This window comes from Sciurus vulgaris (genome assembly GCF_902686455.1).
Source record: "Sciurus vulgaris genome assembly, chromosome: 14".
In the NCBI taxonomy this organism is placed as follows: Eukaryota; Metazoa; Chordata; class Mammalia; order Rodentia; family Sciuridae; genus Sciurus; species Sciurus vulgaris.
The window spans coordinates 29236117-29258953 of record NC_136475.1 but is presented as its reverse complement, the minus strand read 5'-3'; the positions used below and the strand labels follow the sequence as shown (position 1 = coordinate 29258953).

Genomic DNA, 22837 nt, shown 5'->3' with positions numbered 1-22837 from the left:
ATCAGTTTAACTGAGATGACTGTTAGATCTGCTGGATTTCCAGCCTTGCCAAACTACTACTGGGGACTGGGGAGATAGCTCAGTTGGTAAAGAGCAAGGCTGGGTTTGATCTCCAGCACCGCCAAACAAAAACAAAAAAGTGAAAAACTACCATCAGTCATAAGAAAACAGGACACTGGTAGCTGAACAGAAAATACCAAGTGGGTGACCTCAGCTACCTTCTCAATGGACTTAAGTCACCAGAGTTAAGAGAGGATGCTCCCAGAGTCAACTTCAAGATCTTGAATAAGAGGAAACAAAGTCTGAGCCAAGAGAACATGGAGATGGAAAGGGCAGACAAAGTAATGCAACATGTTCTCAAACAAGAAAACCCCTGAGAGCAGGGTCCAGGGTAGGGAGGGTGAAATAAGGTGTCAAGAAAAGGAAGTGACTCCGCACAATCTAGCCACTTCTGGAATCAAGAACACAACCACAGTGAAACTTCCAGATGGGGCCAGTCTAATGGAGCTCAACCAAGTTCAGCAGAGAATTCCCTTTTGTATCTCTGGGTATGTGCATGCACAGCTCAAATTCTGAGTTGCAATACAAGTAAAATTGCCCAAATAATTTACAAGCTTAATTCCAAGTCTGAAGTTTTATTTAAATAATCACTAGTGGAAACAGTGGGGCAATCACTACCACTTCCTCATAACATCCGTTAACCAAGCCTGGGAAGGCAAGTGCACTTGCAGCCAGCCTGCAGCCAGCCTGCCAGTCAATGTGTGATGGGTGGGTGCCTCTCACTGGAGGCGGCTTCGGCCCCGGCCAGCTGCTGGAGGAGCATCCACAGTGGAGCGGGGGTTCTTGATGGTCTCATCTACAGATACGATGAGGCATGCAGCTTCAGAGGCTGCTGTCAGGGCATTGATCCGCACCATAGCTGGCTCCCACACAAAGGCCTCAAAGTTGTCGGCAATGTCCTCGTTGTTGATGTCCACCCCATACCACATGCCCCCCTGAAAGAATAAGGAAAAGAGGGGAGGCAATATGGCAATGATCCCAAATTTCTTGCACACAGCTCTAGGCTCTCTCCTAGGAAGCTGCTGTTTCCATGGCAGGCACATGTGGCTTCCCCTTTGCCTGCAGAGGAGGCAGTTACCCAGTCATACTAGGTTTAGTTCCAGTCCATCACTTGGGTCAAGTATGTGCACTTGAGTAATAAGCACAACACACTCATGATCTAGCCCCATCCACCCAATCCCTGGACTCTGACAAGAGGAAGAACCCACCTGGGCATGCCGAGCCCGCAGCTTGTTGAGGATGTTTGTGGCATCAAAGCCAGCATTGTCACACAGCTGACGTGGGATAATCTCCAAGGCCTTGGCATATGCCCCAATCAACAGCTGCTGTTTTCCTGGAATAGTCCTCGAGTAATCCCGAAGGTACTTGGAGAGCTCCATCTCAATGGCTCCACCACCAGCCACCACTGAATCATTCTGCAGAAATCAGACCATCTCTCAATGAGAGCAGGCCCCAGTCTAAGCTCTAAGCTGGGTCACTTGGTAGGACCTCTGGCCCAGAAAGTGGTGCTTCATTCCTTACCCCAATCCAAACCCCAGAAGCCCGGACATGGTTCCTGTCTAGCACATCCCAACTTCAACCTAGTGAACCATCAAGAAAACTGTAGTTTGAGGGCAGTGACATAATCACTGGGATAGCTGACTACATCAATTCCATACTCTGCTAAGAACTAGTCTTAGCCTTTAGGACGGCATGATCTATTTTTGAGACTAAGGCTATTTATGATTTCTGGGACAAAAGAGGGCCCACCATGCCACTAGGAAAGGGATCACTGCACAAATCTAGAGTCTGATCATGTACGGAGATAAAGGATGCTGTGTAGACAGGAGGCCATCATCAGTCCAGTACCTTGATGGCCCTCCTGACAATCATGATGGCATCATGCAGGGACCGCTCTGTTTCCTCCATAAACTGCTCGGCGCCTCCACGGAGGATGAAGGTGCAAGTCTTGGCCTTGGGGCAGCCAGTGAAGAAATTATACCTATGCCCAAGATGAAATCACACATGTAAACTATTTTCTGCTGCCATCTTGCCATATCTGTTCTCCCCACCAAGCCCTTTCAACACTTGGTAGCTGCCCTTCTGTTTTCATCAAGGCCACCCAATCCCAACCTTAAGGGGATTTTCTTGGGAAAGTCTGCACTAACCCCTGGGGAATCAAGATTATAGGATCAGATTTCAGACCCAACTAGCTCTTCTTGCCTCCCTTAACACTTTACCTGAGCTCTTCATGCCCCCAAAGTTAAGATCTCAAAAAAGGAACAACAGTACAAGCTACACCCAGAAGATACCAAAAAGCCAGACCCACTCACCTCTCGCCTCCAATTTGGGTCTCTTCAAACACCTGGCAGTAGCCCAGCACATCTGCTGACAAAGCATTCACACTGGTCTGGATAGAGCCTCCACAGGCCTGAAGAGCAAGGAGGGCAAGATCATCTAGCAGCAAAGGCTCCCAATGAGGCCAGTCAGCTCCCTGTCACCCAGTCTCCAAGCTAGTTCCCATGCTAGGCTCTGACAAGGCAGCCCAGAGCCCTGTGCTAGATAACCTACCCTTTCCCCTAACCTCCAGGTGACCCTTACCTGTCTCTAACAGTAGAAAACAAAACAGAACTAAAACACAAAAAGCAAGCGGGCCAAATTACATATAGATGGGAACCCTTCACTTCAGCCTATATTCCCTCCTCCTTACTAGGGTTTTGCGTCCAGAAAATGAACTAGGGAGAATGCTAGTTGGAAAAGCATGTTCTGTGAGATGTCAAGGAAGGAAAAAAATCTGGCAGGAAGCCCACTCCCAAAAAGCCTGTCCAGTTAATCACAATGCTACCGCTAGTTCCTTCATGAACAATATTTACTTCCTGACCTGTTTTGTAGTTACCAGGCACATAAACGCTGGGAATGGAGCACTTCCTGGCAGAGTTAAAAAGACAGGGCCGACCAAATACAGTATAACAGGGGTAGAAGAAATCCCCTCGGGGCCGTGAAGGCCAAGAAGCAACCTGTGAACATTTGGTTACCATCATGGTCCTCTTCAGATCCTCCTCAGGTACACGGCCAGCACAAAACATGTCCCTATCAGCGAAGTACTGGGTGGCCACATCCCCAATGGGGAGTTTGGACAAGATGACTTTGGCTCCAGAACGATGGATCTTCTCTAACTTGTCATAGAGAATGTTCCATTCGGCATCAACAATTGCTTGATAATCCTGAAAAGACCCAGAAAATGATGAGTATACTTTGGAGTTTAGGGTAGGCTAAAATAAAGAATACTGATATATCTGGAAATTAACAGGGGTAAACAGAATAGCTACTCTTTAGTCCAAACAAATAAGGCCCCTTTAAGATAACAGGAACCACCTAATATTTTCAAAGACAAAAGCAGAAAATAACCCCAGGGCAGGGAGCTACCCATAGTTGGCACTGCCAAAGTGTGAAAAATAGTTCAGCCTAGAAGTCCTAAACTGCACTCAGGTGCTGCACCATGAACTTCCCAATGGTAAGATCCCCTCCTCCCCACCAAAAGGCCACCCTGCACTGGGTGATACTTCTACCTCCAGAGGCAGCCTTGGTAACAGCAATGACAGGAGTTCAAGGGGAGGAGCGCCATTAAGGGGAACCAAAATATCAGGCAAGATATATAACTAGAGAGCCTCCATCAATGCCATCCCCAGGGCCAGAGCATATTTCAACAAGTCTTCTGAATCCAAATTATGCCTGGCTGAGGTCGCTTAGGAAGGGAGCATAGAGTGAGAAAAGCAGTGTGTCTGATATTCAAATATGAATTTGGGGGTGGGTGAGGGAGGAAAAGAGGTACTCAAAAAGCCCGAGAGGCAGTGCTAGACCTGAGACAGTAAAGACCTGAGGCCCTGGCCCAGAAAGTTGCCCATTCCTACACCACCTCCAACTGGTAAGGCCTACCTCCACCGTGTGGACTCTGATTTCAGCATTGTCTTTCTCAGCTTTCAGCTCAAGCTCAACATTTAAAAGGGCAATCGTGGGGTTATGGTACTTTTTGGGTTGCATTTCAAAGCCAGCGTACGAGAAAGTCTTCTTGAATGCAACACCAGCCACCAGCTGAGACTCCTAATTAGAGATAGGCAGTTAGTTCAATGGTTTGGTACCAACATGAAATAAAAAATCAAGTGACTCAGGAGACTGGGACAGGAGGATGGAAAGTTCAAACCTATCCTCAGCAACTTAGCGAGACCCTGTTTCTAAATAAAAAATAAAAAGGGTTAGGGATGTAGCTTGTGGTTAAGCCCCCCTGGGTTCAATTCCCAGTTCTCAAAAAAATAAAATAAAATAAAATACAATAAAATAAATAAATAAATAAACAATCAAGTTAGTACTTTGCTGGGCTAGTGTTTGTCCATTCTGGTGAACCTGAAAGAGTTAACCACTTATTTATTTCACTGACTTCCAATCATCACAAAATTTGGAACAAACCCATTTTTCCAAAAAAGTAACAAAACATATTTTAGTTGTCCCTTTAGTATGAGGGAAATCACTCAGTTTGCAGAGACAAAGTTTTTGGACTGTTCTCTAACACACCTGCCAATGGATAACACTATATTCACATACAGTGTCAGGAAGGAGCCAAAGTTATGTTAGGGCAGAAGCTAAGCAAGGCTGCATCCTTCTACCCCCACATCCCCACTCACTGTGCACATGCACGTATGTACACACACACACTCTTATACACACACGTACAAATACCAAAGCATGTATGCTATAGTCTAGATGCTTCCTCTTTCTAGAAGACAAAGACAAAAGATCATAAAAATCAATTGTCCTTATGGCTCATCACACATTGATCCTTCCCAGACATGAGTTTCTACCACATCTTTCTTAACTTCCCGTGGGTTGGGTTTAATAGCCAAACATAACAGAAAGCATGTTGTCCTTGGGACTGACTTAAGTATAAGATGAGACTTCAGTTCAAATCAGCTTACTGAATGACCAAGTTCATTCCCTATTCCATGAAAAAGGGTAATCAGTTCAATGATCTTTAGGTTCTCTACCTGTGCTAGTCTATAATACTGGAGCCTATCAATGAGTAATATATGACCCCAATTCCTGCATCATTCAAATCCACAGCCTCCTAAAGAAAGTGATACCTAAACTGAAACATGAGGGATGAACAGAAATTAGTCAAACAGAAAAAAGAAAAGAGTTTTCACAAGAGGGGGCAGTGTTGTGGAACCAGGTAATGAAAAGCCCTTTGAACTGCTGGAATGTAAAATAGAGGACAGGTTCCAGTCAGAGGTAGGGCGAGAAGTGGAAGGTGGGCAGGGGCCAATTCAGGAGGACCTTATAAGCCCCACAAAAGCCTAGCTCTTAGGCTACAGGTAATGTGGACCAGAAGGCTTTTCACAAGTAGTAAACCAGGGGAACTCCATTCTGTAACATGAAGAATGGATTTAGGGGATGCTAGACTGGAGAAGGGTGACAATGGTCCTGAGAATAAAAGTGACAGATAAAAGACGTAATTAGTAAATTAGTAAGTAAAATAGTGACTGATATGTAGTGGGAAGTCAGAAAGGTTTTAAGGATGCCCCTAGATTTCTAGTTTGAGTGACAGAATAAACCATCTATGACAAGGAATATACAAAATACTACTGGTTTAGAGGACCAGACAATGAGTTAATTAACAGATATAAGAACATGGGGCTCAGGGGTGAGATGAGGACTAAAATGTAAATCAGAGGTTCTCTATTAACCCTAAGTAAACAAACAATCACTACCTGAATTCTAAGTTAGGTTTTATGTTTAAGAGTTTTACATGGCCAGGCCCAGTGGTACTTGTCTGTAATCCCAGCAGCTTGGGAGGCTGAGGCAGAGGATCTCAAGTTCAAAGTCAGCATAAGCAACTTAGCAAAACCCTGTCTCAAAAAATAAAAAGAGCTGTGGATGTGGCTCAGTGGTTAAGCATCCATGGGTTCAACTGTATTTAAAAAAAAAAAAAAATACAGTTATAATAATAGAGTAGGCATTAGCCACATGGTGTCTGGAGTTATGGTAGAGCATTTGTTTGGCATGTGTGAGGCCCTGGTTTCAATTATTAGCACTGCATATAAATAAATAAAGGATCAACAGACAACAAAACAAACTAGATTTAAAATTCATCTTGCTAGGCATGGTGCACACCTGTAATCCCTGCAATTTGGAAGGCTGAGGCAGGAGGATCACAAGTTCAAGGCTAGCCTCAGCAACTCAACAAGATCCTGTCTCAAAATAAAAAATAAAAAAGGGTGGGAATGTAGCTCAGTGGTGGAATACCCCTGGGTTCAATCCCAAGTACCCTACAACACACACAAAAGCAATTTACAGTTCACTATTATAAGCAATCAAATATTTGTGTTTAAAAAAACAGTATTTACAAATGTGCTTAAATTTACACATGTAATCCCAGGACACACACAGACACACACACACAAACACACAAAACTGGTAATAGTGGCTGTATATGGGGCAGGAGTGATGTATAGGACATGCACTATCTTAGGCCCTTCATACAGTTTGAATTATATATTGTCTATCCAAGATAAATGAATAAAAGGGAGAGCCTGACCATATCATTTGAGTGAAAAATGTGAAGTATCTCTCAGATTTATTAATTAATTCAGATAATATCTGAATTAGTCCTACCATACCCCCAATGATCTGGAGAACCAAGATTCTGAAGATTTCAACTACTCCAATTTTCTATTTTGCTGACAAACAGATGTGCAGAGGTTACAAAATATATCTACAGACATAGCCTGTAGTGGCAGTATGGGTATAGTCCAAGTCCAACTTCTGATCAATCCAATAAGTGTTCTCTCTTCCTCTGTTATGATTGCACCCTCCTCCCACGTGAAGCTGTCAGAAGAGCCAATGTGAAAGCAGGAGCTGTCTACAGAGGTAACAGCAGGCTTACCTCTAGGGCTCCACCCTGTACCTTCTTGATTCCAATCATTTTAAGCTGCAGCAAATCATCCAGCATCATCACAGCATCAACCACCATCTTAGCAAAGAAGGCTTTCTGCTGGGAGATCAACTTGGAGCTCAGGGCCGTCATGGCACATTTTTCTAGCAGCTTCCTCTGCTCCCTGAGACACAAAGGCAGAATCTGTATCAGGTCTTGAAAACCAAATCCTTCTTACCTGACTCTACTGTGATGTGGAGGTAGTATCCAGTCTCTAGTCTCAGCCCTCTTCCATTTCACCTCTTGTATCATTAGGACAGATCATCAGAGACAGATGGTGGTTGTAATCAAACACCTCCCATGTGAAAACTTAAACTACAATCTATAGCTTCTTTTGTGCTGTGCTGACTGGGGCACAGCCAAGGTTCTAACAAGAACCAAAGTGCTTCAGGCCCATATAGGGATTTGCTAAGTGCTTCTCTGGATCCACTGTGGCCATAGGAAGCCAAGGTTCTGACAAGGTGCACTGCAAACTCACCCTTTATCTTGCTTCTTCACGGTCACAGCAATCTCTCTGATCTTGTTAACTGCCTGCCAAGAACAGAAGTTGAGTGACTGTCTCATGTTTTAGACAAACTGGTAAAGTGGACAATCTCTCTTGTTAATGCCATCTGTTTACTTCAAATCTTAAGCATTACTATTCTACAGTTACAGCTGAAACAACATTCCTAGGTCCTATAGCTGCCTATGAATATGTAAAACTATAGTTCAGAAAACTCTGAAAGTTAGAGTAGGTATATAGTTCTCAAGAATCATAAAGAATCGTCGGCACACTCCCAGGACTCAGCTCTGGATCAGGTAATGCATTTAAAACAAGTAAGTGAAGGTCTAGGGATGTAGTTCAGTGGTAGAGCACTTGCCTAGCATGTGCAAGGCCCTGGGTTCAATCTTCAGCACCACAAAATTACAACAAAAAGCCACAACTGAGTGAAAATAAGTCATGACATTAAGTTTGGCCAAAATCTATGGCTTACTAAAAATACCTCTGATTTCTAGCACTTTATTAGTTACATAAAAATTATAATTTGTAGCCTGTGTAGCCCTAAGCAACCTAGTGAAACCCCGTCTCATAATAAAAATAAAAAAGGGATATGGCTCAGTGGTTAAGCAACCCTGAGTTCAATCCCTGGTATCCTCCTCAAAATACAATGTGTACACATATGTGTGCATATGTACTTTATCTTTCCCAAAGCAATCCTCATATATAATCTCATTTTAATGTCACCACCAAACTTTCTCATCAGCAAAGGGAGAAAGAAAAGCCTAGCAAGATTACGTGACTTGTTCTGGGTCACAAAATAAAGGTTAGAGGGGGAAAAATAGGTCTCAAAATGAGCTAGAAGTACGTGATAGAAATAAAGCTGGGGATGTAATTCAGTGGTACAACTACTCACCTATCACAGTGAGACAAAAAAGTCACAAAGAGCCTATCTCCATATGGTAATCTAGCAGGCTAATTCCAACCTGAGGTCTAATCAATTTCATCAAAAAGCTAATAAATAAAAATTTAAATTACTAAAAAGAAGTCAGGAAATTCCCAAATAACCCTGTTCTTGAGGTTACCCAGTTAAATTATTATCCTAAGAGGAATGTGAAGAAGCCCAAGTACAAGACCAGGTGAACCAGTGCTCCCGTACCAACTGGGTGGCTGTGCGGAAAGCTCGGATGATGATCTGTGGGTGCAAACCTTCCTCCACGTATGGTTTAACCTGCTTCAGAAACTCTGCAGCCAAGAGGGTCACTGAAGTGGTGCCATCACCAACCTGGGAATAAAAAAACAGGAAACACATTCTCTGATGTTCAGGAAGCATCTTGAAGCTCCATTTTTAGGCAATCTACCCATTCAAACTGGACATTATTTAAATGGGTGTCAAGTTTTTTTCTGGAAACACAGGTTTTTGCAATAAGATGAACATGCCAATAGTTAGGTATCCATCTAATCCCCAGACAGCCCCATTCTCCAAAGAGGGTTGATTTAGACAATCAAATTTTCTCAGTGGGGCTGGGACTGTGGCTCAGTGGTGGAGTGCTTGCTTAGCACATGTGAGGCACTGGATTCGATACTCAGCACCACATAAAAATAAATGAAATAAAGGTATTGTGCCCATCTACAACTAAATAAATCATATAAAATTTTTTCTCAGCATATGAAATCACATATATGAATCAACTGAGAACATATTTATTATAGGTAAGGCACTGTGATAGTTCTTTTTTGGACAGAAAGGTATAATTTCCTTGTTGCCAATAACGCATCAAATCCAATAGTCCCCTTTAACTTTAAGCTATACTGTTTTATAAGCTACTGGATCCTAACAAACCTTTTACTGTAACTTCAGGACTTACCTATAATATACGTATTCCACAGTATTCTAAAATGTAAACCTTTCAATGTTTATCATTAAAACTCTAGGATTAGAACTGATTTCAGAAAAGATGGGATAATGCTACTAAATTGTATACTTTAAAATAGTTAAAAGGATAAATTTTGTTATAGTTTAGTATCACTAAAAAAAGGCACACCAGAAACCTTAAGAGTTTCCAGTCCCATTTTATAAGGTGATTAAAAGATTAAAAGTCAAATTACTTACTTAGCAATTCACATGACAACAGTATATGTGCTTGTTCCTAAGAGCTTAGAATGAGTTGTTAGGACTTAGACCTAAAGATCATTGCCATTGACAATGTGTTAATGAATATGAAAAGCTACATGCAGTAGAATAGTATAAATTCTTTTTTTGTGTGTGTGGGGGGGGGATGGTTTACCAGGGATTGAACGCAGAGGCGCTTAACCACTGAGCCACATCTCCAGCCCTTTTTTTTATGTTTAATTTAGAAACAATGTCTTACTGAATTGCTTAGGGCCTCCCTAAATTGCTGAGGCTGGCTTTCAACTCTCAATCCTCCTGCCTCAGCCTCCTGAGCTGCTGGGATTACAGGTGTGCACCACTGCACCTGGCTAGAAGTGCATAAATTCTTTTTCTAAAAAATATTATCAATATTTATTAGATGTAATTTAAAATATAGGTACACAAATATTCATCTCACTACAATAAGAAATTAAACAGTATATATATTTATTTTTAAAATTATTTTTATAAGCATGTACTACTTACATAACTTTAGACATAAAATTTTAAAATTATAAGAGAGAAGGGCTGGGGTTGTAGCTCAATGGTAGTGCGCTTGCCTCACAATGTGAGCAACTGGGTTCAATTCTCAGCTCCGCATATAAATAAATAAATTAAGTAAAATCCATTGACAACTAAAAATATTTTTTAAAAAATTATAATAGAGAAGAGTAAGGTAGCAAGCAGGTATGAGTTTCAACCTCCACTTAAATACATGACTAATTTTCCTACCTCAGCATCTTGAGACTTGGCAATGTCCACTAAAGTCTTTGCTGCAGGATGGACAACATCAAGCAGTTTCAGAATAGTGGCCCCATCATTAGAAATTGTTGCTTTGCCTTAAGAAAAACAAACACAAAAATTTAAAGTCCCTTTCCTAAATTCTGTCTTCTATGTGGACCTGAGGCCCATGGACACTTTTCCTTGGAATGGGGAAGAGGGGATCACAGTAGGAATTAAAGGGAAAGATATCAATCTGATCTTTTTATGTCATTAGCTCTGTGCATAAACTTTTATAGACCACTGGCTCCTGATTTTCTTTCAACAGCAATTAGTACAGTTCAATTTGATGTAGAAAAATATCTTAAATGACAAGAGTAACTACTTAAGATACTCCACACAGTGGATACCCTAACATTTCACATGTCAATCATTACACTAAAGCATAAAGAGAATTTTCTCCTTGTCTTGACATGATATAATGGGAGTGGGAGTGATCATAGAGAACTCCAACTGGTTTTATTTCAGGTTTCTAGGTCATATCTTCCTATAAGGCAATGGGCTTCTGAGATCAGGTTCTCCAATATATTTCTACAAGGGTTCAGAATTCAGGACAATGTATGAAATGGAACCACTTTTACCTGAGCAATCCTTATAGAGAGCTTATAAAGAGTGGGATTTGGGTGCCAACCCATACTGGACCAAAATACCACCCAAGCACCCCCTCTCCCACAAAACAGACCTTGAATAACCCTGTAAACTTACCTCGGCCATCTACTATAAGTTTGTCCATGCCACGAGGACCCAGGGTGGTTCTTACAGCCTCAGCGATCACCTGGCAGGCACTGATATTGCTCACAAGTTGAGGGATGCCTTGGGAGCTATCAGTACCTTCCTTCAACAGGATAACTGGTGTGGGCTAGGGAAAAAAATAATAATAATTACCTGCTTTTAATAATCATATATTATGAGACTTAAGAGGGAAAGGGATAGAAAAAATATTCCCAACTCCTCCATAACAGAAGTATCTGGAGACCTTTCTAAACCACATTCCCCAATCACCAACCTCTGGAGGCACTGCCAGGTATGTAAGGCAGAAAAATGGTTTGAGGAGCACTGATCACTTGTTCAAAGTGCCCAGCTGCATGAGCATGGCCTTTTCGACTTCTCACCTTATTTTTCCTGTGCTAAGGATTAGGTCACAGAACAAGAGAAAGATGCAGGCCCTGCTCAGGATTTAATCCCAAGCAAAACATCCACTGGTCTGTTACAGCTCAACAGAGAAACAGATATGGCACTGGTATAGTATGCAAGGTACAGACAGCTTGAGGTGTATCCTAGAGAGGCACACTGCTTTACCAGCTGAGTGAATGTAGGAAGACAGAAAATAGCACCTTTGTCTTGCCTCACAAAATGACAACACATCTAATTCACACAGCAATGTTTCCATCTCTCATGCTGGCTCCATGAAGTTTCCATGTGACCAATTTCCAAGCAGATGCCCCTATCATACTGGCCGTCAAAAGGGTCATTTAAAGGGCTGGGGAGATAGCTCAGTTAGTAGAGTGCTTGCCTTGCAAGCATAAGGCCCTGGGTTTGATCCCCAGCACCGATAAATTAAATTAAATTAAATATAAAATAAAAAATAAAATGAAATAAAACAAACAAATAAATAAATAAATAAATAAAAACTTAAAGTACAACACAAGTAGTGATATAAAAGGGTCACTTAAGGGCTTCATTTGAGGACCTGCTTCAGAAACTCTGGGAAAACAGGGAGCTTGGTCCTCCCCCAACCCCTAACAGACCACTAGTACTGGGGATTGAACCTAAGGGATCTCTACCTTTGAGCTATACCCCCAGCTCTTTATTATTTTATTTTGAGACGGTCTGGCAAGTTGCTGAGACTGGCCTTAAACTCGTGATCCTTCTGCCAAAGCCTTTTGAATTACTAGAATTATAGGTGTGCACCACAATGCCTGGCATACTGCTTTCTTTTTAAACTTTTATTAGTTCTTTTTAGTTATACATGACAGTAGAATCCATTTTGATAAAATTACACAAGCATAGGCTATATCTTATCATACTGCTTTTTCTTAAAGGGCCTACTTAGATCTTTTCTCCAATGACCAGTAGCAAACACAGTGGCTGGCAAACCAAAGTTTGCATCCAAGCTCGAGCCTTTAGAGATAATTGTGAATCAGATTTAGCATTCTGGGTGTTTGACCAATGTTGCAGGTGAAACAATGCAGAAAGGGGAAACATTATTTCAACACTCTTTACTGTTCATTACACATGTTAGCAGGCTATGATTTAAATTTCTTTCTTTTCTTTCTCCCCTGTAGTACTGAGTATTGAACCCAGGGTACTCTACCGCTGACCTACACCCCCAGCCCTCTTTATTTTAAGATAACATCTCATTAGGTTGCTGAGATTAGATTCAAACATGCAATCTCCTGCCTCAGCCTCCCGAGTCTTAAATTTATTTTTTACTGTAATATGCAATAAAATGTTTGCAAGCCATTGCCCTTGTCCACCCCTAGAGTTACCTCAGGTACTGAGCAAGGGAAGGAACAGGCTGCCTCAGCCTTACAATACGGAGTAAAGAATTTGCATTCCAGAAACAGTCTAGCAATTCATGAGCCTCATTCCATATTAACTAGGCAATTCCTTAAAATGCTCAACTTCTTTGGCTCAAAAGGAATGAACAACAGGAAGATTGGAATAAAGTTGAAGAGGTAGGCAGGAAGCAGATCACACACACACTTAAGACAGCCTGGGGAAAGAAGTTTAGATGTTATTCCTATAGAGAAGGCAAGCCCTGGAAAAGCTTTTAGAAGTGGAATGGTGTCCACAAAGCAAGGACAGGCCATAATCCCAGTGATTCTTATCTCATAAGAAAAAGGGTTCAAATGTAATATAGTGCTAAGTGCCTCAGATTCAATCCCCAGTACCACAAAAACAAAAACCACCAGAGAAAGCAAGTAAGAGGCAAGATGTAATATGTAAAGGCATAGAAGGGATGGAAAGATGTCTAATAGTCTCTAAGGAATAAGAATGGGAGTAATTTGGAGCTGGGGTTGTAGCTCAGTGGTAGAACACTTGTCTCACACTTGTGAGACATTGGGTTTCTCAGCATTACATTAAACAAAAATAAAGGTATTGTGTTCATCTACAAACTAATCAAGTATTAAAAAAGAAAGGAAGTAATTTAATAATCATCCATTAAAATTTTTAAAAGAATATTTGCCAAACACACATCACAGGTGTGTATACACATGCAGGATACAGCCCAGGAGCTGGTACATGCTAGGTAATGCTATTCCAAAGCAATACCCTTAGTCTTCCCTTTAAAAAAAAAAAAATGCTTGTCAGAAAACCCCCTATATTTGGGATCTGGCATGAGCATATAGAGGAAAATTCCTTCCTTTTCCTGGAGTGCCCCAGGTCTGGTAGCAAGAAATGGCTTCTCTATACTCCCAGATCTTCAGCAGGCCTTGTCCCTGGCACCTTCAGAAATGGGCAGCTGTGTCTTCTGAAAGGCACAAACTTCTCCCAGTTCTGCTAAATCATTCCTTAGGAAGGCCTCAAACTTTCTCTGGTCCACCTCTGCCCTGAACTCTTCTGCTTTAAAGTAAAACCAACTTGAGTCAAATCCATTTTACCACCTTCAATGGGTTCTTTCTCTCTTTGACAAGCTACCTTATCCAGTGCTTTTGTAGATGTTTTCTCAACTCCATGTTCAACTTGTATCCTTATCTACAAGAGCCATCCTACCATTTCCTACCAGAACCACTTTCCTACCACCAGGTCATTAATTTCTCAGAGTCTCAATTTTTTCATGAGTTTTCTCTAGAGCAGTAAATGGGACGCTAGGAAGAGGTCAATCTCTTCATTTCCCCTGCTCACAACTTCTATATCACCATACATCTTAAATTAAGTATGAGTTTCCCAAAGGTAAGGAACAAAGTATTCTTACCTTGCAGGGCCAAGATCTGGACACACATGAAACAATATTCAGCAGCTTTTCATGCTGAAATTTCAACTGTTACTTGCAAGTTCTTGATATAAGTCATGAAATAACAAGACAGCACTGGCTTAACTTTTTTTTTGGAAATAAACTGGCACTAAATTTACTGAGAATTTTTAAGTACAAGCAAGGAGGATCAGAAAGCAGCTGACCACAGATTCCAAGTTACCTATGCTTTTTAGGTCATACAGAAATGGTAGGCTGGGAAGAAGAGAGATCCCACAAGGAGTGAAGGGTGGCAGAGCTGGAGTGAGCCAAGCCAGGACAGAGTGGGTCCTCTTCTATCAGTTCCCCAGCAGCAGGCACTGCTATGGAGAGCCTAGCTTCTGTCCCTAAGTTACTTTCAATGCCACTCATTTTTCTTCCTCCAGTAGTCTGAGAATCATGAAAGGCTTAGGAATTTCAGCTTAATGATCTTCCTCTTAACCCTCTTTAAAAATGTGTATTAAACATTAAGCTTGATGTTCTAGAAAAACAAGACCAGGCGTGTATACACCAAGGCACACAGAGCTCAACACCCCAAAGGCAGGGTCATACCCTCTGTTCAAACTGTATCAAAGTCACATAACAGGTTTCAGGAGCTGAGCTTGGTGGCACACACCTTAATGCCAGCTACTCAGGAGGCTAAAGCAGAAGGATCTTAAGTTGGAGGTGGGCCTGGGCAACTCAGTAAGATACTGTTTCAAAATAACAAAGTGGGAGGGCGTGAAGGTTACAGTTCAGTGGTAAAGCCCCTGGGTTCAATGGGGGAGGGGAGACTAAGGTTTCAGGGGAATCTTTTACCTCTCTTTCCATCACAGGCATCGAGAATATCAGAGACCAATTTATGTCAGCATAGAGGACTCCTGGTGGTGGAAGTTTCACATTCCAAAAGGAGAAGAGACATCCAAGAGGGAAACAGTCAATCTGACACAGCAGGAAGAATCAATTCAGGTAAAACTCAAAAGTGGTGATCTGGGGCCCTTTGGTGAAGGGTTTTATCACAGGACAGAAGAACTGTGGTTCTGATCCCCAGTTCTTTAAAAGTCAACCAAAGCTCTTACAGTAGCTTTGGCAGCAGGAAGTATTACAAGGAGGAAAGGAAGCAAGCAACTGCCTAGTTAACATTTGCTGAGTGTTTAGTACACGCTAGGCGCTTTACATGTATGATTTCATTTAGTCCTATGCACCAATACTTTATTGCTATTCCCTCTAAGAGACTAAACGCCAGAAATTAAATATGCTCAAAGTCACACAGCTAGCACAGCTAAGTTATACACACAGGACTTTGGTGTAGTTCCAGAGCCCTTATTCTCAAATGTTGCACTACAGAGAGCAAGACAACTTCAAGAAGAGGTAATGAAAAAAATTTTTTTAATCAACAAAGAAAGAGAATAGTAATGACGAAGACTGAAAAATGAACAAACCGAGGAAGAGCACAGGGATTTGCCATCTAACACCTCCTCAGAAACTAAGTTATCCCTTCTCAAAAGCAACCCGGGTGACACCAAGAAGACTTGAGACACAAGGAAGGTATCTGAAAGTGAGAGGGAGAAAAGGGAAGCCATGTAGCAGGTTTCCTACCGGGAAACCTTTGTGAGACTCTAACATGCACAGCACGGTAATGTGCACACGCGCGTGCACACACCCCACTTCTAAGAAACCGAAACCCTGAGTTTGGTAGCCAACTAGAAAATCTCGTCTAATGCCACCGGAAACGCAGTGCTGGTCGTCCAACTGTGTCCCCCACCTCTGCCTTGCCCATTTTCCCGGCTGAAAGACTGCATCCCCCTAACCCTCTGGGCCTGGTACATTCAGTAGACACTAAATTCAGTAGGCATTTATATGTGCCAATTTAGTGAATGCGCGAGGAAGTGAATGAATTCAAGTACGAGAAGAGTAATGTGTTTTCATACATGCAGCAGCGGAAGAGCTGCGGGACACTGGGCGCAGCCCAACAAAAGGTTCCCAAAGCTGCCTCTGTCCGTTCTGAAAGCACACTGCTTCACACATCCAGCAATTTCCCGACGCAGCCCGGGCTTTCACGCCTGGGTGCGGACCGCGTATGCACTCTAGACCCGAACTCGTTTCACACAGGTCCCGATTGTGCAGGTCCTCGAAATGGGGTTCCCAAAGTGGCTTCGTGATCCCGAAGCACCCTGGGATCTGTAGTCCCCGACCCTACCACAACCCTGAGCCCCACAGAGCGCACGCCAACCGCTCCTGCTCCATGCCCGAGTCGACTCAGGCCGCGGCAAGCCGAGGTGGCCCACAGGCAGGGAGTCGAGACGAGGTCCGAGGCAGGAGTCTGGAAAAGGTCCTACAAGGCTGCCCCAGCTGGGCGGCGACAGCCACTGACCAGATGGCAGCCGATGGCGATGGATGCGCGAGACGCCACTCACCATCATTTTGGAAGCTTGTTCAGTAGCCCGCCAGCCCTCTGTTCTCCCGGTTGGGGCCGCCCAGCAAGCCCACAATGCCTCGCGCCGGAGAAATCCCCAGAAGCTTAGGCAAGCCGTTGAGCCGAGGGAGGAAGGGGATGGGCCACTTCCGCCACTCTATGGTTCGCTACCACCGAGTCGGTGTGGCTAGAAGTTCCAAAGACCGGGCCTCTGGGTCGCTCTAGTTGGAGGCGCTATTTATTGAATATGCTTCTTTTAGAGCATGAAGGATCCTTCCTTGATCGAACCGTGTCATCCACTAACATTCCCCTCCGTTCCCGGACTCCAGACCAAGGAATGAAATAAATGCAAACATTTATTGAACGCCGATCTCTTAGGGAAGAGATCACGTGAGTTGATCTCGTTTCACCCTCACAACCGTATCGCGTTGATACTATTATTGTGCCCACTTTACAGTTAAGGAGAGGTCGAGAAACGTGTCCACAGTCACAAATGCACAGCAGGTGGGAGCGAAGCGGGCATAAGAAACTGGCCTCCGTGTCCGGAGTCTGGCTCTAAGCTGGCCAGCGCCTCCTCGCGGGTGGAACGCATCAGCTAGCCTAGGCTGCTGCGCCTACTGACTGTAAGGCAGCAAGCGATGGTGTAACTGGACGGACTACCGGGGCGCTGGACAAATGCCTTCCCGAGAAGGGGAGGAGGAGGAGGAAAGCATAGCTGGGAAAAGGCAAATCGTCGAGCGAAGCAACCATGGAGAGGATCCGGCCGAGACCACAAGAGCCTCCGGTTAGGACTTTCAGCAACTGAAGAAATCCCTGCGAGCAACCCACCAGCTCCCCAACCTCCTCGGCCACCCACTGCCAGCAAGGTTCTGGAGAGTCGAATCTATACCGAGAAACGCGGGGGCGGAGCTGAGGCGAGGGCCAGCAGTTGCTGTTAAAGAGTTTAGGCCAATCACCCTTCAGCTCCACTTCTCTCTACCAATAGGAAGTGGCCTAGGGCGCAGAGGTGGAAAGTGCGGCTACATGAGCAGGTGTCAGAGCCAATCATCTTTGGACCTCGTTCCTGTCCGCCAACCAGCAAGGAGAGCGGGCCTGTGGGCGGGAGGCCGGAGCAGCTGTCAGGCTAAAGTCCGGTAAGCTACGCGCTGCTGGACTGCAGGAGGAAACGCGGCGCCGGGCCGGGCCCTGGAGATGGTCCCCGGCGCCGCGGGCTGGTATTGTCTCGTGCTGTGGCTCCCCGCGTGCGTCGCGGCCCATGGTAAGCTGCAACGGGCGGGGCTGCGGGGCGGGGCTGGCCGTCCAGCTTGCGCGAGTCTCGGGCCGGGGGCCACGGGTCACCTTGGGGACCCCGCGAGTTTTGAGCTGGACAGGTCTGGACTGGAGACGGGCGGCTTAAAGTGAGTGGGTGCTGCTCCATAGGAATGAGTTGGGCACAGCCTCAGGCTGGTTCTGAATCCTTAGTTCCCCACGTCGAAGCTGCCCTTCTAAACCCCTCCACTAAAGCCAACCCCCGGAACTTGAGGTGCGACGAGGAGGCAGCACAAGAGACAGATGGAGGCACAAGCTAGAGATATATGTTAGCATTCACATATAGACACACAGGATCACACATTCCTTCATGTGGGTTCACACGCCCAAGCACTTGCCTACACAACCCGCTTGCACCTGCACAAGCACATAAACATATATGCTGCACCTTTATATATTGGATACTTTCTTTTGGCAGTGCTGGGAATTGAACCCAGGGCCTTGTGCTTGTTAGGCAAGCACTCTACCAACTGAGCTAGATCTCCAGCCCTTAAACATATATACTATACACATATGTGAGCACATGTATCTACCCACAATTTACACAGAAAAGCATATGCAAATACCAAGTGAGGGTGTGGGAGGGTGCGGGAGGGTGCGGGAGGGGGGCAAGAGGGAATCGTTTAACGCTAATCCAGCATGGCTTCCCCCAGCTATCATTGTATCTGATGGGGAATCCCCATTCCCAGGACAAAAGGCTATTATAACCCACTGCCAAGCTCATGTAGGTCTACCTGGTTGGTGGCTATGATTTGGACAGTAGACAAGGACAGCTGGAGCCACATTCAGTCCCATACCTGGCGTCCAGTGATAGCTTGGTTTGTTTAACAGACCTATGGCTGCAGCTTCCTTCCTTCATCATTTATCAGTCTCACCATGCTAAGGAATCCAGGGACTCAAGTCCAGGTAAATAATTAGGCTTTGATGCTGAAAAGAAATTCTTAAATTCAGAAAACTCTTGTGGTTCTGGCAACTCTCCTGCTCAGGATAGTGGGGCTAGACATAGTTATTTTTCATTCATTCAATAACCTTTACTGAGCATCCACTATATTCTGGCCACTATGTTAGCAACAGGGTTTCAGCACTGAATGAAATGACAGACTTAACAATCCTTGTCCCAGTGGGGAAAGCAGACATTAATAAGTATGAATACTAAAACAAAACAAAACAAAACAAAAAACCTATAAACTATGAATTATGTTGAATGTATCAACTGGAAAAAAGTACATTTTGAATAGGAGAGGGCAATCATAAAGCAAAAAAATTATCTGAGAAAGTGACATTTAGGCTATATCCTAAAGGATGACTGGAAGTGAGTCATGTAAAGAAGTGGGGTGGTATGGGAATAGGAAGCATTCCAGGTCGAGGGAACAGCTTGCAGAAAGACCCAAAGAAGTGAAGAAACTGAAAGGAGGCCAGTGTAACGTGACTGTGGGAAGGAGAGGAGATTGACACAGTGGCCAAGAGTCAGATCAAGCAGGGTTTTTCAGGCCACAGTGAAGTGCAGACTAAGTGCAAAGGAAATCGCTGAAGGGTACGGAATCCCTGGGAGTGGTGATATAATTGCTAAGATATTTTAAGATCCCTGGTGTTACCAGGAGTGGTGGTGCATGCCTGTAATCCCAGTGATTTAGGACCCTGAGGCAGGAGAATGGCAAGTTTGAGGCCAGCCTCAACAATTTAGTAAGAGCCTCAGCAACTTAGAGAGACTGTCTCAAAATAAAAAATAAAAAATAAAAAGGGATAGGTGAGCTGGGAGTGTGGCTCAGCGGTACAGCACTTGCCTAGCATGGGTGAGGCACTGGGTTCAATCCTCAGCACCACATAAAAATAAATAATTAAAATAAAGGTATTGTGTCTATCTACCACTAAAAAATATTTTTAAAAGGGATAAGAATGTAATTTGTGACAAAGCACCACTAGGTTCAATCTCCAGTTACTCTCAAACAAACAAACAAACAAACAACAACAAAATAAACCTGGTGTTTATTTGGGGGATGGACCTTGGCAAGCCAGAATGAAAGGAGATGGGATGCTGAGGCAGGAGGATGGCTTGAACCCAGGAGTTGAAAAATAGCCTGGGTAACATAGTGAGACCCTACCTCAGAAAAGAAAAGAAAAGAAAGAAGAATGGAGGCAGGCAGACCATTAAGAAACTGAACCTAGCCTGGGGTTGTAGTTCATAGGTGGAGCACTTGCCTCACACATGAGGCACTATGTTCAATCCTCAGCACCACATAAAAATAAAGGTATTGTGTCCATCTGTAACTAAAAATATTTTTTAAAAAAGGAATGAATTGTCAGGAAAGTTATCTTAACTGGACTAGGGGGATGACAGTGGCACTGGAGTCAACTTCCAAATTTCACTTAAGAATATTTTTGTGTCCAGGTCACTGTATCTCCACTGTGAAATTCCCTGTTCCACTTTAGAGCAAAACTGGATTAACCTTAGAGCTCTCAATCTTCCTGGCTCACCTATAGAAGCAGCAGCAGAAAATATAAATCTCTGAGGTTACTAACTCCACATCAACTGTTCCTCAGGAGTGAGGACCCACCCTCCCATCCAGAGGACCCAATCAGCTGAGGCTGGGCCCATGGGCCCAGACTTAGTCAACTCAGTTGAAGAAATGGGGGTCTGTGATCTGAACCTGAACCAGCTTGTTTCTGGGTGGTTTTTCACCTGTACTCTTTATCCTTTAGGCTTACGCATCCATGATTATCTGTACTTCCAAGTGTTGAGTCCTGGGGATATTCGATATATCTTCACAGCCACACCTGCCAAGGACTTCGGTGGTATCTTTGTAAGTCCAAGGATGCATCTGATCTCTGATTCTCAGCTCTGCCCCTTTGCCTCACTGAGCTATGGTGACCCGGAGTCAGGGAAGGAGTTCAGCTATGCTCTGGAGGAGCGGCAGTACAGAAAGGAAGACTGGGCACCATGAAGGGACAAACCATCTTCTTGGGGTCATGAAATAATGAAAAATCAAGGGTACCAACCTTCTCTGCCAGCTCTACCTCTGTACCTACTTCCCTGGGTCTATGACCAAATTTACCTGCCTGTCTTACAGAAAGGTGGGTTAGGGTTGGACAATCAGATAGACCTTTGTGAGAATCAAGGCTGAAGTGCCCAGCAACAGAAAAACCACTCCACATTTCCTTCATTCTTTATTATGAGGGCCAGTTAGAAGGGATAAATCAGCCCAGTCCTAAAGCAGATGTGTCTTGTCTTCTTATACTTTCACCTGTCCAAATGCCTAAACATTTTTCAGCACACAAGGTATGAGCAGATTCACCTCGTCCCTGCTGAACCTCCAGAGGCTTGTGGGGAACTTAGCAACGGCTTCTTCATCCAGGACCAAATTGCTCTGGTGGAGAGGGGGTAAGGAGTAGATGGGCATGGCACAAGTAGGGGGCAGGCACAGGGCAGATTCTGAGATCATGGCTGTTTGTGGTGTTTGAAATAGCTGTTTTTGCTTTTTTTGTGTGTGGGTACCAGGGATTGAGCTCAGGGGCACTCGACCATTAAGCCACATCCACAGTTCTATTTTGTATTTAGAGATAGGGTCTCACTGAGTTGCTTAGTGCCTGGCCATTGCTGAGATTGGCTTTGAATTCATGATCCTGTCTCCCGAGCCACTGGGATTACAGGCATGTGCCTGGCTGTTTTTGAATTCTTTTAAAGACTCTTTAAGAAATGTCTTAAGGTTATTTATACTTTTGGCTTTGTATTTAGTAGTCTTTATAAGTTCTTCATGGTCCTTCTTTCTCCTTTGAACTTACCTCTTCCAGGGGCTGCTCCTTCCTCTCCAAGACCAGGGTGGTACAGGAACACGGTGGGCGGGCCGTGATCATCTCTGACAATGCAGTTGACAATGACAGCTTCTATGTGGAGATGATCCAGGACAGTACCCAGCGCACAGTTGACATCCCTGCTCTCTTCCTGCTTGGCCGAGATGGGTGAGGGGTCCTTGTCTCTGGCTGTCAGCAGCAACTGGGTATCATGACTTGGGAGGTCAAGGGTAATTCCTAGCCCCTTCCCACAGATCTGGTCCCCTGGTTGCAGGGCAAAAAGTGTCCTTGGGCTTTGGAACCCAAGAGTGCTGGGGAAAGTGGGACATATTGGTGTGCTCAGAAAGTGATCACCACCACCTCTCTTCGTGCCCTCCTAGCTACATGATCCGTCGCTCCCTGGAACAACATGGGCTGCCATGGGCCATCATTTCCATCCCAGTCAATGTCACCAGCATCCCCACCTTTGAGCTGCTGCAACCTCCCTGGACCTTCTGGTAGAAGAGTTGATCCCACATTCCAGCCATAAGCAACTCTGAGCTGGGAAGGGGAAGCCCAGGAATTCTACTATTTGGAATTTGGGGATAACATCTGGGGACAAGTGGAGCCAGGCAGAGGAAAAGGGCTTGGGCCATAGACAGGCTGAGAAAGGGAAGCCACACCACTGGCTTTCCCACCCCCAGGGACTCCAAGGACATCTCATGCTACAGGAGGAGGAAAGAGCCAGGCCCCCAGGGCTTCTGGCTAGAATCTGGATCAAAAGAAGATAAAGGCAGGCAGCCTGAGAGCCATCAGTGACCTGTCACATCCCACCTGGTTCAGCCTCCCCGACCCAGGGTCTCCTCACAGTGACCTCACAGCAGTTGCTGGAGTGATTTAAGGAATTGGTGTTTGGGACTCAATAAACCATCACTGACTTTTTAGCAATAAAGCCTCTCGGGGTTGCACCTGTGTCC

At 44.3% G+C, this 22837-nt stretch overlaps 2 protein-coding genes across 4 annotated transcripts; one reads left to right on the top strand and one right to left on the bottom strand.

Annotated features, from left to right (window-relative positions):
* Nucleotides 1-603: 603 nt before the first annotated feature.
* CCT7 (chaperonin containing TCP1 subunit 7) lies at nt 604-16917 on the bottom strand. Its single transcript, XM_079111453.1, has 12 exons — nt 16786-16917; nt 11140-11293; nt 10387-10493; nt 8662-8787; nt 7503-7555; nt 6977-7148; nt 3976-4140; nt 3075-3263; nt 2373-2470; nt 1909-2041; nt 1269-1475; nt 604-995 (listed from the first exon to the last, which is right to left on the bottom strand). The coding sequence occupies exons 1-12, from the start codon at nt 16789-16791 to the stop codon at nt 780-782; spliced, it is 1626 nt and encodes a 541-aa protein (XP_078967579.1). The 5' UTR covers nt 16792-16917; the 3' UTR covers nt 604-779.
* PRADC1 (protease associated domain containing 1) lies at nt 14931-22828 on the top strand. Of its 3 annotated transcripts, XM_079111492.1 has the most exons (7): nt 14931-15055; nt 15205-15337; nt 17770-18042; nt 20793-20893; nt 21362-21471; nt 21882-22049; nt 22262-22828. In XM_079111492.1, the coding sequence occupies exons 3-7, from the start codon at nt 17976-17978 to the stop codon at nt 22380-22382; spliced, it is 567 nt and encodes a 188-aa protein (XP_078967618.1). In that variant the 5' UTR covers nt 14931-15055; nt 15205-15337; nt 17770-17975; the 3' UTR covers nt 22383-22828. The 3 variants fall into 3 exon arrangements, with proteins under 3 accessions (XP_078967618.1, XP_078967619.1, XP_078967617.1); XM_079111493.1 differs by lacking the exons at nt 14931-15055; nt 15205-15337 and adding an exon at nt 16932-17650; XM_079111491.1 differs by lacking the exons at nt 14931-15055; nt 15205-15337 and having other exon boundaries at nt 16932-18042.
* Nucleotides 22829-22837: the final 9 nt, after the last annotated feature.